A 16,972-nucleotide genomic window follows, 5' to 3' on the forward strand; every position below is an offset into this window, starting at 1 on the left:
TTTCTCCTTAACCTTAATATATTTATTTGATGATGAGCATCCACCGCCTAAACATACACGTGCTATCCCTGATGTGCTTGATACAAAAAAATCAATTCTTTGGAAAACTTTAGAATAAAGAATCAAAGTGATCTTCCTTGTAGAAGGAAGTCTCTTTGAGCAGTCACGTATCCAAAGTCTTCTAACACAATAGAACAAATTGGGACTCAAATCTTTTCAATAATATGGTGGATTGAGTTCAACTTAATTCAATTATGTCCTTCATACCAATTAAATTGGGATTGCTTATGGAACCTCATCAAATCGGAGTTAACCTCATATTCTTCATCATCTTTCTATTCTATCTTAAATCATTATTTCCACCTTCCTATTCAATATATCCTCCATTATTGTCTACCCTTGTGATTTTTGATCTCCCCTGCCTCTTTTCACCACATTAACTCCACCCGTATCAATGCTTAGAGTCCTAAACTTGGATGAAAGAGGAGATTGCAGTAAGTGGCGACCAACATAAAACTTCGTTTTTTAATATGAAGAGATCCTTTACAGATATGAGTAAGCCTCCCGGCATTAAAATATATAGAAAAATTCAATGTCTGTTATTCCTTTAGTCCAAAGGGGAGATAACTCACATAAGCATTAATGTCATATCTACAAACTACAACTGGGGAAATTATCAGCCTTGTCCCAATTCCCATCCAAACCCGCCACATAAATCAATGTAAAAGGAAAAACAAGCTTGACTTTGTTGCGGTGAGAATTAGAACTTTGGGTACCAAAACATACCTTTAATACCTTCTGGGTCAGGTTCAAAACCTAAATTCCGATAGAACTCTACAACTGCAATGACAATTGAAGAGAAGTGAGACTTTGAATCCCACATACAAAGAAAAGAACTATCTAGTAGAGAGTTTAAGTTAAAAACAGTGGGCTGATAAATGGGCTTTCTACCATAATGAACATAAAATCAATCATTCGCTATTTATACCTTGACTATCCGCGAAGAGTGTTATATTTCCAATGTCCCTTTGCAGAAGAGCCCTTATAATATTTTCAACAAGGGTCTTTCCAAGGCCTTGTCCCTGAATGATCAAAACATCATAAGTAAGGGTTTGTTTGGGATCGCCTTATTTTGCTGAAACTGAAAACTTTTTGCTGAAATTACTGTAAATAAAGATAAAAGTTAGCTGAAATAACACAATGGGACCCATGAATAATACCAAAAAGTGCAGTGAAACTCATAAATAATAACAAAAATAAGCTGAATAGTAAATTAAGCTGGTTTATTAAGCTGGAGCCAAACACACACTAAGATACTGCATTTGCATATAGTGAAAATCATCTATTTAGTCTTGTTGTTACACAAAGATGTACTTAGGTCCATGAACACATGGTTGCCAACTTCAAGAATGCCTTTAATTTTTACCAGTGAATCAAAAGCAAAAGATCTGACATCTAAAACCAGACCTGAATTGAAACACCTGAAACAATAGTGAGGTGGGAAGTCAAACACCAACACTCATTTTTAAGTCAAATTGCAGTATTTCCTTGAGCCCAAACTTGCAGCTTTATCAAAAGAAGACACATTTTTTACAAAATTAATACTATAGTTATTTGTTAGGTCCACTTTTGACCCCATTCAGCCAGCCCATTATCCTATGTCATAAATAAATGTAAATTCATTCAACTAGATATCCGGAAACAGAAGCTGCCTGTATAAAACTTCAAATTGTGCTGTTGTATTTCTTTAGCATGACTGCAATTTCAGATTGATACACATGCTTCAATAAGCTTGTATTGTTAGACTTCTCCTTTTGATGAGCAGTAATGATTAAAATCCTCAGTAACAATATGGTTGCCCATCCATGCTCAAGTAACACAAAATGTACCTGATATGAAGGATCAACAAGGACATCCCATATTGTAGCATTGAAAGCATGATCTGATGTAGCACGAGCCATGCCAATTAGCTTCTTTTGGTCACCCCCTTCTGTCAAATAACTTCTCCAAGTACACTAAGATGTTCAACAAATAGTTTTAGATGTAGAAATAAGCATGAATAGAGCTTATCATGACCAATCATATGGAATTGGAGGATAGTGCAACAACATCAAACTTAATAGTTACCTGGTTCAGGCGATTTCCTAATAGAGTGCAGGGTGGCAACCATGTAGCTATTTTTCAAAGCAGCAGCTAGTTTTGACAGTGGCCTCCGAGGCCAGCCGACCTATTAACAGCATGATATTATGCAATTTATGGATTTGATCATCACCCGAAGATTTTACATAACTAATGACTACCCATTCTTCAGAGAGGAGAGTACTTTTGCATTTCACATGTGTGTGTGTATTTCTTTCGATCAATATAAATCAATTATGGGATGAAGGAACCTCAATAGGCATAATCAGCGTCAAAAAGGTTTTATAATTCAAAGCAATCATGGTTGGTGTCTAGCCAACATATATTATAAAATACAGCTAACAGATTAACCTTCAGTAGAAGATCAATCAGCCAATATAAATTTAAAACAAAAATAAAATAAAAACAAGTCTCAGTCAATTTACAAAATGCTTCTTGATACAAGGACTTGATCTATGAAAAGTGTCACAAAATCACTTGTACCCCATCAACGCATACATGATCCATGTACACATAATGCAGCACACATGAACTTCAAATCCAACCAGCATATAACTTCAGTAATTCTGTATGCACGCACAAAAGAGATACCAACAAAGAAATACTGAATGCATGTGCAAAAAAGTTACCAACAAAATATAATTACCTTATCACATAGGGCTTGAAGATCATACACATCAACATCTCCACCTGAAGAGAATATTATTTGTTCAATTGCTCCATCTGGTTGAGTCTTCTCAATGAGAACAAACTCTTCAGGGAGAGGTTCCTCTTCTTGGGGTTCAGGGGATGTTTCTATGACTTGTGTGGTATCATCCTTTAGAAGCCTGCAATAAGAAGAAAGTTAAGGACCTTTTAAATAAAGTTAAAGCAAGAAGTAGTTGAAACTTCTTGGTAGAATTGCACCATTGGTTTCAGGTTTACCAGAGAGGAGTAAATATATACCCTAAAGAATGAGATCTATATTAGATAATGACAGAATATTGGTTTTGTACCAATAAAGCTTAAAGGTTAATAATCTTATAATCATGTAGTGTACACTGGTGCATAAGAGATATAATCTTACTCTTTTAAACCCCAACTAATAGTAGCAAATGCATATCATATAGTGGTTAGAGTTGCAGCTCTTAATAATGAAACCTTTATTCCGAGCTAAGAAGTCAACGTGGTATTTGGCTACCAACGTATGGGAAATTGTGGCTTATTCACCTTCTGACATTTTCTAAGCGAGTCTAGGACTCAAGACCGTCTACAAGAGTACAATTCTACTGCCTGTTCATCTTGGGAAAATATAGTCAATTCATACAAACACCACCACAATTCATACAAGCACAATAACCAATATAAACAGAAAAATTCAGCAACAATCCACATTCAAGACACCAAATTTTTTTGTGGAAAACCCTCTAATGAGCAATTCAAAACATCTTCCCTTCTTGGAACATACAAAAACATTTGTGCATACCAAAACCAGGCAATTCAGCCGACTAATTGACCACTGAAACACAAAGTGAGTTCCCTAAAATACCATTTGTATATAATACACAACATGACAAACACCCATCCAGCAATAGAGTGATAGCAGTATTCTTAACATTACCCAGAAGAGCATGTGTTTCTTAATTATATACTAAGAGTGTGGATGTGTTTCGTTTTCATGAAATTATTTTCACATCAGAAGAGAATAAAAAGCTTTTTCATGTACTACATTTTCCAAGCTACAGTTATAAACTAAATAAGCTGATGAAAATAAACTCATCCAAACGCACACCAATTCTTCATCAAATAACAGCAAATATCTTAAAATTACCCAGATTTAATGGACTCCCAAAAGCCAGCACTGAGTTTTAGACTCTTATGCTTCCTTCTCCCTGCAAACAAATATAGATTGTATTCTTAACTCAATCAATCAAATCTTTTACTAAAAGAACATACCAAAAACACCCATGTAGATATATGTACCTCCTCGGTCAAGCCCATAGTTAAGGTTGTGAGCAAACAATAACTTATCATAAACTTGCTGCCCTTGGAAATCAAATGAAACAATTGGGCATCTGAGACATATTTATAAAATGAAAGTTCGTTATTTTCTCAGAAACCTTAAATCCATACATAACAAGAAACCCACAAAGCATTATTTTAAATAGAAGCCAAGTGAAGCTCACTACCCAAGTATACAAAATTTGCAAAAAAAAAAATTTTCATTTTTCTTTTTAAATGGACACCAAAAAAAATTAAATAAAATTAAAATTTGTTAGAGCGTTGGTGATGGTAACTTACAGAGAGGAAGGAGCTACAACGTTGTGGGTTAGCATTTTTTTTTTTTTTTTCTTTTGGGTTTCTGGGTGGATTAGATAATACTAGGATACTGTTTTCACAGCCCCAAAACGCCCACACAAAAACGATCAAGTCGAGGGTTGGTCAACGACCCGTCGTTGAGAAAGGACTTGCTGTTGATGTTGATGTTGGTTTTAATTTTTTGGCATTGCAATTTGCACACAATGACCCAGTGTTCTTCTCTATTCTCGTTTGGGCCACCCCAATAAGTATGGCCCAAAAGTGCAATTCTATTTGATGATCTTCCCTTGCCCAAAACAATTTGCCGTCTTTAAGATTATAGATAAAGTTTAACTACAAGATTATAGATAAAGTTTAACTATAAAATTAATTGTAACTTATTAGAAGTGAATTTTTAAAAATTCACCATTGGGTTACATTTTCTCCTTATATTTTTCATACTTGCAAAATTTTTAAAAAATTAAACATTAATAAATATTTCATCGATAAATTATTTAAATAGTAAGTTTTTGCAGTTTAAAATTATACATAGATATAAGCTTTAAATCATATAATAAAATAATATTTTATTGACACAAAATTTGATATGTATTAAAAGAGTAAAGAATATGTAATTCAATGGCTAGATTCTCAAAATAAGTAGTAATATTTATTTTATTGAGTAAAGTTGTAACCTTAAGCTACAACCAATTTTGTAACTAAATTTTGTCCTATGTTTATTACGAGTGTATGTGTAAACTCTAATTCCAATGTTGTTTGAACAATTTTTTAAGGGTGTTTTTTCTTACCCTTTACATGTTACATGATGCATTAGCTCTCTCAACTCTGGTACTTGGATGCATGTCACATTGTCAGGTTATTCGTTAAAGGGTCTGTTGTGAGATAGTATTTGGACAAATTTCTGATTGATGTTTTAAATGAAGCAATACTTAATACAATTAGTATCTGTACTAGAAAGAGCTTGTGATTTTTGTCCTAGACATGCAGCTCAACTATGTGGGATCCCAGTCTGATCAGTTGAGAGGACTCAAGCAAGTTTAACTGCCAAGGTGGTTCTAAAAACTTTAAGGGATGAAGCCTACCTTTCTCTGCTGAATCTTATGAGCACAAAGTTAGATGAGTTCCTGATGCTAACAGAAAATATCAATTGGACTTCAGAGGAGATATATCTTAGAACGGGAATGAGTATATTAATGAAGTGATCATTTATATTGACACTCTTTTATGTCCACAGCGCAGCAAATTTTACCCTTGGATGCTCTGTACAAGGTTGGGAGTGGAGCTCATCTAACTCAATAGTGGCAGCTTTTCTTAGTGATAGTGTCAAGAGGTTCAATGCTAATGCTGTTATTGGTATCAACAATGATCTAAAGATGCTGGAGTCCTTTGCAGTTGAGAGATTCCATAGCACTGGCTTGAGTGAAATATACAAGGAAGGTAGTTTTAGAGGCTGTTTAATAGAAGCATGGCAATTGATAAACCTTTTGTTAAGCAGTCAGCCGGAGAACTTCAGGAATCCAGTGATAAGGGATAAAAACTATGAACTTACTGGATTATAAGAAGGTGGCTGGCCATTATCCGCAAGAAATTCAAGGATTCTCCTAATGGGATCTTCGGAAGCCTTTCAAGCAGAAATGTGAAGCAAAGTGCTCAAAAGAAGTCAATGGACATGCTGAAGAAAAGACTGAAGGACTTCAAATGATAAGGCTTGCAATATATATTTTCCTCAGAATTAGGAGTGTATTTTTTTTTTCTTTCAGTAGTTCAGTAATCAGTAATTAGGAGTCTATATATCTCTGCTGAATATATAATTTTGTATTATCCTTGTTGATATTAAGAAAGGGTAGGATTCTTTAGTTTTCCTTATAATTTATATTCAAAATAAAATTTTCTCACATTTCTTTGGCTAATCAATTTTAAGTCATGTTAGGTCCTTGCTGCTTCAATCTTTTTATCTTTGCTCTTTCCTGGAAAGTTGGTCCATTATCATTGAGCAAGAACTTGCGAGTGCTTTGCTTTTTGTACTTCTTTTGCTTTCAATCTATAACTTATTTCATCTATAAGGAAATGGCCATGTACCCTTTATCAATGGGTCTAAGATGGATTTATTACAGCTCCATGTAGATACTTCCAGTTATGCATTTGGTACTTTGTTTCTTTTCACACTTTATAACTAGACTTTGTCAAAGAATTGATGGATGTATTAGATTAATTAGTGAATTCGGTTTTGGGATCCTTATCAATTTAGGCTAATGAAATGGGTTTGTATGCTGGATGCAGCTGCTCAACTATCTTTGGGAGGGAAATGAAGGAGAGAGTGTTGATTGGCATCATATAAGTTGATGGTCTTTACTCCTTTGGACTTAGAAATGATGTGAGCACAGGAGGGGAAAGGTGTACGTGTACCTAGAAGTCTCAGACTAGTTAATTCTTTGAGTAGTGTTTGTAATCTTGGGCAAAGTTCACTCGACTGGACACGTGACCAATTTTGGGCTTGCGTCTGAATAGTGTTGGGTCTTGTGCACTAGAGCATACCCAAGCCAAACACTGTAATCTTACTTTTTCAGCTGGCCTGGCAATGCTGTCAAGTATGCCAGCAACTAATAACTCAGTAATTCAGAATTTGGTTGTTAACTATTAAGGAAAAAGAAAAAAGAAATATAAGCACATGCCTACCTGAAGAACCAAATAAATTGGTGTTTGTATCAAGTTGTTTGGGAGGCAGATAGGCTGGCAACTTCTCTCATCTATGTATAGGCCTGCTGCTTGTCTTTATCAAACCATAAGTTTGCTGGCCAGTTATCCTCTCTGGCATAATAATTTATTGCTTCAATGAGGAGTCATTGTTAATTTATGTTGGAAAATTGTAAAAAGAATAATTGATCAACTAGTATAGTATTGAATTAATATATAAATCTGTAAGTATATTAAACAGTGAAATTAATACAATGCAATTCGTTAAAAAAAAGGTTTAGTAAAATGCAAAGTTCCTTTTTTTTTTTTTTTTTTTTTTTGGTTTTTTAAAATGACAAAAAATAGTCTTAGAAATGACATCTTAGTTATTCCTTTCATTTATATTACTAATAAGAGGATTTTCCTGTTTAGTCTTCAATTTTTGACGTACCAAAATATTCTCATACAAATTCTAAAATAACATATTTTTTAGTTTAGTTTTTTTCCTACACTAAACTAAAATGATTTGTATGAGAATATTTTGGTACATCAAAAATTGAATAACCAAAGGGAAAAAAAAGGGAAAATACAAACTAAAATGATATTTTTAGTACAAAAAGATATTTTTCCTTTTTAATACAAACTAAAGGGAAAAAAAAAGGACATGATTTGTACTGTTATTCTGGAATCTGGTACAAAAAAAAACAATTATTCTGGTAAAAAAGATATTTTTCTCTTTTAATAATATCTCATGTACAAAAGGGGAAAAAAAACCGTTATTCTCATTTGTATTCAAATGTTTGATATCTATTTGTATATGTTATCTATTTGAATTTAAATACGTTTATAAAAAATAAAAAATAAAAAAATTACTTCTTCCGAAACAAACCTACTAACCCATGTAAAACTACCCATTCTTATCTTGTATTCAAATGTTTGATTCTTATTTGTATTTGTTATTTATTTGAATTCAAATACTTCAATTATGTTTTAGGCTTTTTCCTTTATCTTCTTCATTCTACCTAAAATTTAGGACACTATCTCTATCTCATTTTTAAACATTATTCTATGTTACCTTACCTTTCTTTAAAAAAAAAAAAATACAATATATCACTTTTAAACATTATAACAATAAACCAAAAAAAAAAAAAAGGCATTAGTACGCATGCAAAGCACATGTGATGAATCTAATAGCTTTGATAAAAGAATTAAAATGGTTTTTTTTTTTTTTTTTGGGTAGATGGATAGATAGTGGGGGAGGAGAAGGTAGGCTCAAACTTCAAACCATAAACATGGAGCAACATAAAAAATGTCATTACCACTAGACTATCACTTGAAGTTGAATCTCTTTTTTTGGCAAATTGGGAACAGTTTGGTTATGATAATTATGCTAAAAACATGATATTATTATAATAAATTTTGCTCCTACAAACTACGTTTAAATGGATGAAGGTCCTTGTTTTAGGGAATTTTACTTACCGCATAAAGGTCTTTTAATCTTGATATTTCTTTTAGAATAAATAGTCTAAATTATGTCATTTTATTATTTCATTGACAAAACCCCCTTAAAAAAAAAAAAAAAAAAAAAAAAAAAAAAAAAAAAAAAAAAAAAACTGAGACCTAAGTAACATTATGTTTGCAAAGAAAAAGAATCATCCCCTCCGCCTCCCCTTCCATAAATCTCCAAAATTACACCCGAACCATTTTCTTGAAATTCTTCAAATTATTTAGAGTACCTCCAGGTTGTCAGCTACAAAATCATCCAAAAACCAAAGATGCCATGATTAAAGAAGAAATTTGAATTCTAAATATCTTCATTGGAAACACCAATAAGTATAGACTAGCCTTATCACACACGCTTAGTGGTGCGATGAGTTTTTTTTTTTTTTTTTGTGTCATTATTTTTCATTCATTCCAATTTGAGGTTTATACGTTTTCTCATTAATATTACACATTTAAAATTACTAATACAACCAAAGTGTCATGAGGTTAACTTCAAAAAATGAACAAGTATTACATGTTTATTTTGTAGAAAAAAAACTGTGTTTTTATTTTATAATCTAATTTATAAGTGGATAAAGTAATTTAAAAATCAATAGGAGACTGGCCCTATTTTTTAGAGAATGTTTTAGTAGGAGTTAGAGTTGCATTTTTACCAGATTATCCTTCGGTTATGTTTCTAGTTAAACATAGGAGCTTAGGGGCATTCTTGAACCAAAAAAATTGAAAATCTCAAACGGGGGAAACAAGTCTTTTGACAGTTTATATGCATTTGAATACATTATTATAGGGGAATCCATACAATTTCTCAACCTAATCTCAACAAGCTTTTTGATAAAATGCAAGTAACAATAAATCCATAATATTATCATAATAAATCATGTATAGTCCTATGCACTTTATTTATAGTGGGTTTAACCCCTAATTTGAGAAACTAAACTTTGTCCTCCCAACCAATAAGAAGTTGTATAGTATCAAGTATCAACTTCTAAATCTATGCCTTCTCAAAAAAAAAAATTAAAAAAAAAAATCTAAATCTATGGAGTTCACATAATCACCGAAATCCTTATTAATGATTTATTTGTATTGATTAAGTGTTCATTTGAAATCCACTTATTTTGCTGAAACTGAAATTTTTTTATTGAAAGTACTATAGATAAAAGTAAAAATTAACTGAAATAGTACAGTGAGAAAATTAAGAAGAGAAGCAATTTTATAGCAAGTCTCTCTTTATTAACTCTGTTCTTTTTTATTTATTTATTTATTTTTAATACCGAAATTGCTGTAACCATCTCAATGTACTAAATTTGCCTATAGTTTTATGTAGCATTACTACCAAGGAGTTCAAATCTACTTTATAAATTCAAAATTTTCAATTTATTTATATTATTGATATGTTTTATCTAATTTGCATATAATTATTGATTAAGTCTGCATTGTACAGGCACAATACTAGATAGTAATACAATTGGCCATTAGCAATCTGCTTCCTTTACCATGTCCTATTATGTAAATAAAAAATGGATCAATTAGAATGAAAACGATTGCCTGGACCATCCATCATGCTTATCTACACCGAATCACTCCATTTTTCTATTCATTTATACGAGAGAAAATGTCTTTGATGCAAGACTAGCGACAAGGACGGTTAGCTAGAGAGTCAGAGAGAGATGTTAAAGAGAATGTATCTCATATATCAAATATATACTTTCTTCCTCTCACAGCGTGAGTCAAAAAGCGTTGTGAGAGTAAAAAATAATAATAACAACGGCAAACATGCACCAGGTGAGAACTTGGATCGCTTTTGATAAGCCCCCATTACCTAACAAAGTGCCAATACTTATAATTTTACAAGTTCAAGACTTCAAGCCATCAAAACCTGGTTGAAACATTCAGCTTACACACTGACCATTTAAAGTCACCAAAAGGTAGAAAACATTATGCTTGTACAGGCACTCTATTATGCATCATTCTGAATATATTAAATATCTCCAAAGAAAAAATAAAAATAAAAATAAAAAAATGCTTGAGATAGTCAAGAGAATCCAGATATGACCAACACAGCTAATTTTAAAAAAATTTGGAACATGAGGTACCTAAAGAAAATGTGGTCCATTGTCTTTAGGCCTAATACTTGCACCATTAATATATTATATATATATTCCACACTTCTCAAAAGTCACTAACACAAGAATAAATCCAATGAATGTATTAAGTTTACAGGAAAAACTGACCTCAACAAACCTAAACTCAACTATATAGCTTTTTTTTTCCTTTTTCTTTTTGGTTTATTTTTTTTTTTCTTTTTGTCTTTCTGTTCCAAAAAAAGAAAACAAAAAACAAAACAAAAAATAGGAACAACCCACCCGAAAGCTCACCACCAAGAACTGTTAGCCTATTATCTCTTGTCGCTGTGCTGAATTGAGACGGATGGCAAGGTATTTTCAGCCAGAATTTCTGGAGCAGAGCACAAAACACTTCAGACCGGGAATAATGAGAGAGCTCAGCGTCCTGTTTTCGCACGTTTCATGCCACTTGAATTGAAAGGAGAGATACTACCGCTTGGCCCAGGACTCTCTTCTCTGAAATTTGAATTTAGCATAGCTAATTCACGCAACTGCTGCCTCTTAATAAAATCCTGAGACTCGTCCTGTATATTGATGAGAGACAAAGATGGAAAGCTTATGTCAAAACTAAGGACAACAATGCTACTAGTTAATATTTAAGGAGAATTGAGTAGAAACTACTGCACATAACTTCTGCAAGTAAGAATTTTATGTGGGGAAAGAGGGATGTGCATGACTCAACCGAGCAGACTTTGAAATTCTTCTGATTGTTTAACTTGTTTCTTAACTGAGATTGTAAGGCTGTGAGTGGGAGCAACTTACACAAGAATTAATTCTACTTGCTAAGTCAATTTCTAGTGAAAAGTTTCAAAGAGATATGGTGAGCGGAAAGTGTCCTCAACTGAATGCTTGTCTCTTGAGTCTTGGCCACCAAAATGGCCCTAATTCTTATAAAAAACAGATGCTAAGAAAAGACAAACTGCTTTAAGTTAACCTCAAGCTTGAGCAGAAGGCTATACCAAGGAAAACCATAGAGATTTACTATAGAGTCAGTGTGACTATTTACTCCCATTGCTCCCTAAAATAATTCTCATTAAATGGAAGAGCAGACTCCTCTGCAGCTTAATTACACAAATGCCTCAATTTTGATCAAATTTTCCATCTATGTGCTGTCTTAAAGAACAAGTAAACATATCCAACGAACAATAGAGGTTCAGGACATGTTACTAATAGTGGAAATAATCATCTGCAATAAAACTATGTCCAATTTCAAAATATAAAACGATAAGAACTAGGTTAGAGGTACATACCACAGGTTTGAGCAATTCTTCAATAATTTCCTGTGCCTGCCTCAGCCTTATATCAACAACATTGGCAGGTAAATCAGCCTCAATTAAGATGTGGAGTGGTTCATTCAGGTGCTCATAGCCCGGCCTTCCCCTTAGCTTTTCTTCCTTGAGATTGAAAAGAACAGAAAATAATTTAACATGCAAATTAAAACCAATCTTGAACATGAACAATATCACATCAAATGGCCCATTAAGAAATGCATTATATTTCCATGCCAGTTTTGCCTGAATCATCATTGAAAAAAAAAAATGCATTTCTAATAGCAGCAGAACTGAGTGGTGTGGGTGTGTATTACCTTGTCTGGATCCTTTATTGACCCTTTCCCTCTGATATATACACGGCAGCCTGTTGTTGCTTCCACTCGTTTCAGGGAATTGCCTCTTGGGCCCAAAAGCCGCCCAACAAAATTGAACTAAACGTCCATAAATAAACAAGTACTTCAGGTGTTACTAGTTAAAAAGTTCTGTTTCTAAATTGGTGGACAAGTGAATAAAGGCAATCACATTTAACTTATGCACTAGCATTCTGTTTAAGCTTACATTTGGGTAAGTATCAACTGGAATTTCCAAACGCAAAATTCTCTTGACAGTGTAGGAACTAGGACTTGCTGGTGCACCTTGCCAGTCCATTGTCATTCCAGGGGGTCCACTTAATCTCTGTTATGTAATGAAAGATGCTTAAAATTTTATATAAAGATGCTCAAAAGGAAAAAATTAACAAAAAAAAAAAAAGAGGGAGAGAAAAACAATAGCATGTGGTTTTCCAGATGCAGAACATTCAATAAATATTCTTATGTATAGAGCAGAATATATGCAGAAAGGATCAATGCAGACAGCAAAAATAATCTTACTTATCAAAAAAAAAAATCCAAGTTTTAAGCGAAGACTATATTAAGGCAGCCAACAACAGCGTGGACCAGAGATGTACATGCAGACAAAGCACATCATGAACTGCAACAACCCTCACATAACTCCAAAAGACAAAAATATTAGAATGGTCAGACAGATAACTCATTCTTTTTTTCCTTTGCACAAGCCCAGCGCCAGCCTAGATCAAAATTGGATACACCTAATGAATCTTGTGACATACAGATAAAGTATATCATCATGAAAAAATAAGACAGTCCTCTGGTGAGCTTAAATTACATGTGAAAATCAGGTTGCTCATTAAGTCAAGCATACTTTTTACTTGTCTAACTTTCCCACCTTCACAACACTTGTGAGCTTTACCTGACATTGGCAATCATATACGTTGTAGACCATGTATTTCCAGAATGATAGGAGGTGAACATTAAAATAATATCAGTTTATTCAAGTGTGTGAATATTAAAAAATAATGGATTGAAGGGAGGAAAAAAAAAGTAATCTCACTGTCTCACAGATCAATGGCTGAGTAAAAAAGGACATATATATGTTCATCATTTTTCTTTTTTATTTATAAACAAAAAATAGTTCATTATAAAGAAACCTTATATACATGGGATGTATACATCAGATACAACAGCAACTATGTAATTTCATCAATTTAAAGCTCCTCTCTCAAATCAAGTCCTCATTATGCTATCAAGTGCACCAGCGCATATCTTGTCACAATAAAGGGAATCAGGGGAAAGTTGTAAACCGGCAAGAGTCACAGAAGTCATATATTTTAGACTGGATGTTTGTGAACTACTTTTCTTTTTTTTCTATTGACCACCCTTCCTTCCAAAGTATCAGTTTTATGAAGTAAAAAGTGGGTCAACAAGTCAATAATTTTCTTGAATTCATTCGCTTCAGTACGGTAATGTATGGGACCAGAGTTTTTTTTACCTTTAATGACACAATTCGTTTGTAAAAAGTTTAAATGTCCATCCACTATAATGATCCTTGACCTACACACAGCAACCATGGACCTCGTCTAAATTTTGACCCCATTCTCAATGAACTGGTTTTTCTTAGCAGATTCCACTACTTTATACAATTCAATTGGTGTATAAAACAGAATAGGCTTGATCTGTCATTGCTGCAGTCTCAACCCTTATCTTAGCGCCTTCCAATTATACAAATTGGATGTATGAATAATCTACCCAAATTCGATTATGAAGTAAACATTGGATAGAGGAGGAAACACCCTTGACTCAACACAGATCACACATTTGCAAGCTTATTTGTCAGCAGTAGTCAACACTAGATAGAAAAAAAAATTACCTCCTGAGGAAGGCCATTCCAGCCACCTAATCCTGTCCCAGTAACACTTGAGATGAGGTTTGAAGAAGCCATGGGACTGGGGCTTCTATGCCGAAGCCTATCAAAATCACTAAAACCTTGGTTGGACATCATTCCAGAAACCCGTAAAATTTCTGCACATTAAAGAGCATTTCATATGAGAAACTAACCCCCGTTATTAACAAATATAACACTAAAGAAGGAGGCATTGCCAAAAAGGGAGGAATTTGAAGAACATTGCAGGGTGACAAGCCCCAAAGAATAAAAGACTATGATAGAATTTACCTATAATCTAACTTCTGTCTAAGGAGAAATGACACTTTACATGTTGGTATCAATCGTAGAAAGATTGGGAAGTAGATAAAGCTAAATGCATTAGTTCCAATCAGCGAGTAGGCCTACTGAGGACAACTACTCAAATGATCTAGACTCCAGCAGTTCATTTTTGTCTTAAAATCATGTTCTTAAACATAATAGGATTAGAACACTAGCAAACTCCAAAATAACAAAACTAGTGAGTGTCTTGTCATCTCCATAGACCGAAACCCACTAGTGAAAGTTTGCCAGATTCTTACCCGGCATTCTCAATACCAACTCTATGATAAAAATAAAAAAATAAAAAGTAAACACTGAAACCCCAAAACATTACAGTCAACATGTGTGATGTTATATTGTCTACCATATCGTTATATTTATCTTTCATAATTTCAGCATACAAGTTATTACCGCAGACCACCTATGTCTAGTTCAAACCAACCCCAGTATAAGATCATTTGCCTGCAATCAAATTCATATTCAGTTAAAATATTGTCTCCAGACCATGTATAACAGCATTGGGCCTTTCAACGGTATCGAAATTGTTACCAATTAGCTGTTTTATACAGATACACCAATTTTCTATGCATAACGGTTGCAATGTATCACACTAAACCATACATTGCAACTAAATTTTCATAATGTGCTAAAAATTCGAATACTAAGGTATATTTGGGAAATCAAATGAAACTAAACTGATTATTGAGTTGACTCCATTCTACACAAACCAACTTGAGAATTCAGTAACTATCAAAAACTCGATAATTCAGATTATATTTTCATGAGACTCCCAACTTCCCCATTGCAAAACATAAACATAACATTATCTAAGACATCATCAAGCCAGGAGTGCAGGGAATTCCACACTCAAAAGATGGATGCACGATGAAATATAACAACCGTTGTGAAGTACTGTGCAAGCCAGTGGCTAAGTTTCATGCAATTAAAAGCTAAGAACAATCTGACCGATCTAAACCCCCATACAAACAGGCACATTTCTTATCCCACTAATAGTGTTGAAAAGACAGAAAAAGAACAGGAAGAAAAGGTAAACCCCATGAAAAACCCAGATCCAAAATTCAAAGATTTAGGAAGTGACCTTGATTTAACAGGCGGCTACATATCGGAAGGACTTGCATGAAAGGTCCAAGCTTTTGATGCTCTGCTAACAGCTCTGACAAGTACTGACTGCAAAACAACAAACCCCACTTAGATCAAAACACTCAAAAGATTTACAAACACACAAAATTAAATTCAACAACCTGACCAAAAGACTATATATTTTTGTCCCTCCTAGTCTGTCTGCTCTTTTTTTTTTCTTTGTAAATTTTATGAATTATTATAATACCAGTTCTTGAGAGGCATACCTGTCAACATCTGGGTTGCTTCTAATCTGTGGAGAAGCAGCTCTTGCAGGTGAGAAGTTGGGGTTATACAGACCTGACATGGCTTTTCAGCTTTTCTTAGAGAATTTGAACAAACAAAAGAATGGAATGGGAAAAAGGGGTTTTGTTGTTCTTGTTGTTGCAGAAGAAAAAGCAGAAATACAACACCATCAATAAAGGGAGGTTTGTATTTTGTAATAAGAGAATTAAAAATATAGTAAAATAAATTAAAAGAAAAGAAAGAGTGAAAGTTCGACAGCTCTCTCTGTCAAATATGCAGAAAGAAAGGAAAGGCAAATCTTAATTATTTTTCTTCTTCTTTATAATTTCCCTTATATAATCCACCTTCGTTTAAAGGCTTTAGCTTTGAACCCAAAAAATAAAAAATAAAAAATAAAAAATAAAAATTAGTGAGTTGGGGCAGTGAGAGAGCGATGAGTGGAAACAAGTGGATCTTTTTGGTAGCTAAAATTAAGGTAAGAGGGTAAAGATTCTGTCTGGAGCAGCAAAAATTTTCACAGTGGCCGAGGAAGTAGTAGAGCTGTAGACAGAGAAATAGAGTGAAAAAACATGTTTTTATTTATTTATTTTTTTTTTACTGTAAAATGGCTCAAATGTGGGATTTTTAATTTTTATATATTATTTTTTGTAAATAATAGGTGACTGTGAATGTAGTCATATATATGTAGCAGGTGAGGACACGTGTCAAGCATGCAGAGAATAAAAGGTGGGTTTTTACAGTTACAGTAAGTTAGAAGGGTCCTTGAGACTAGACAGCCCCATTGCCAAAATGATTATTGATGTTTGCCAACGCAGTCTTAGCTGGACACTCTCAGACACTACTACTACCGTTGCTCTTTGCTCATTGCTCAGCTCTCAACGTTTCTTACTACTACGTCGTCGTTTTCTTGCTTTGCACTTTTCTTTTTCTTTTTCTTTTTCACTTTCTGCTTCTTTCGCACCCCTTTTGCCTCACTAATATTTCTGCCTCTTTTTTTCTTTGTTTTCTCTCTCCCTATTTTTGGGTGATTTGGACTCCGCT

General features: G+C 33.6%; 2 protein-coding genes and 1 pseudogene across 2 annotated transcripts; 1 reads left to right on the forward strand and 2 right to left on the reverse strand.

Moving 5' to 3' along the window:
- Nucleotides 1-499: 499 nt before the first annotated feature.
- Nucleotides 500-4,560, reverse strand: LOC112017082 (histone acetyltransferase TAP1). The gene is made up of 8 exons (XM_024049547.2): nt 4,420-4,560; nt 4,102-4,193; nt 3,950-4,010; nt 2,786-2,966; nt 2,128-2,227; nt 1,890-1,990; nt 989-1,082; nt 500-840 (listed from the first exon to the last, which is right to left on the reverse strand). The coding sequence occupies exons 1-8, from the start codon at nt 4,452-4,454 to the stop codon at nt 761-763; spliced, it is 744 nt and encodes a 247-aa protein (XP_023905315.1). The 5' UTR covers nt 4,455-4,560; the 3' UTR covers nt 500-760.
- A 589-nt stretch (nt 4,561-5,149) lies between these two features.
- LOC136064679 (exocyst complex component SEC15A-like) lies at nt 5,150-6,139 on the forward strand (annotated as a pseudogene).
- Nucleotides 6,140-10,678: 4,539 nt separating this feature from the next.
- Nucleotides 10,679-16,500, reverse strand: LOC112017072 (KH domain-containing protein At3g08620). Its single transcript, XM_024049540.2, has 7 exons — nt 15,913-16,500; nt 15,645-15,733; nt 14,213-14,364; nt 12,566-12,682; nt 12,322-12,438; nt 11,987-12,130; nt 10,679-11,260 (listed from the first exon to the last, which is right to left on the reverse strand). The coding sequence occupies exons 1-7, from the start codon at nt 15,990-15,992 to the stop codon at nt 11,114-11,116; spliced, it is 846 nt and encodes a 281-aa protein (XP_023905308.1). The 5' UTR covers nt 15,993-16,500; the 3' UTR covers nt 10,679-11,113.
- Between the last annotated feature and the right edge of the window lie 472 nt (nt 16,501-16,972).

This window comes from Quercus suber, unplaced genomic scaffold (assembly GCF_002906115.3).
Source record: "Quercus suber isolate HL8 unplaced genomic scaffold, Cork oak 2.0 scaffold_733, whole genome shotgun sequence".
NCBI classification, from domain to species: domain Eukaryota; kingdom Viridiplantae; phylum Streptophyta; class Magnoliopsida; order Fagales; family Fagaceae; genus Quercus; species Quercus suber.

Coding starts and splice junctions, on each gene's coding strand:
- LOC112017072 (XM_024049540.2), bottom strand. CDS start 15,992: ATGTCAGGTCTGTATAACCCCAACTTCTCACCTGCAAGAGCTGCTTCT. Junction 15,734..15,912: donor AGCAACCCAGATGTTGACAG/GTATGCCTCTCA, acceptor GTTGTTTTGCAG/TCAGTACTTGTCAGAGCTGT. Junction 12,131..12,321: donor CAATAAAGGATCCAGACAAG/GTAATACACACC, acceptor TTCAATCTCAAG/GAAGAAAAGCTAAGGGGAAG.
- LOC112017082 (XM_024049547.2), bottom strand. CDS start 4,454: ATGCTAACCCACAACGTTGTAGCTCCTTCCTCTCT. Junction 1,991..2,127: donor TAGGAAATCGCCTGAACCAG/GTAACTATTAAG, acceptor GTTATTTGACAG/AAGGGGGTGACCAAAAGAAG. Junction 1,083..1,889: donor TTGTTGATCCTTCATATCAG/GTACATTTTGTG, acceptor TTGATCATTCAG/GGACAAGGCCTTGGAAAGAC.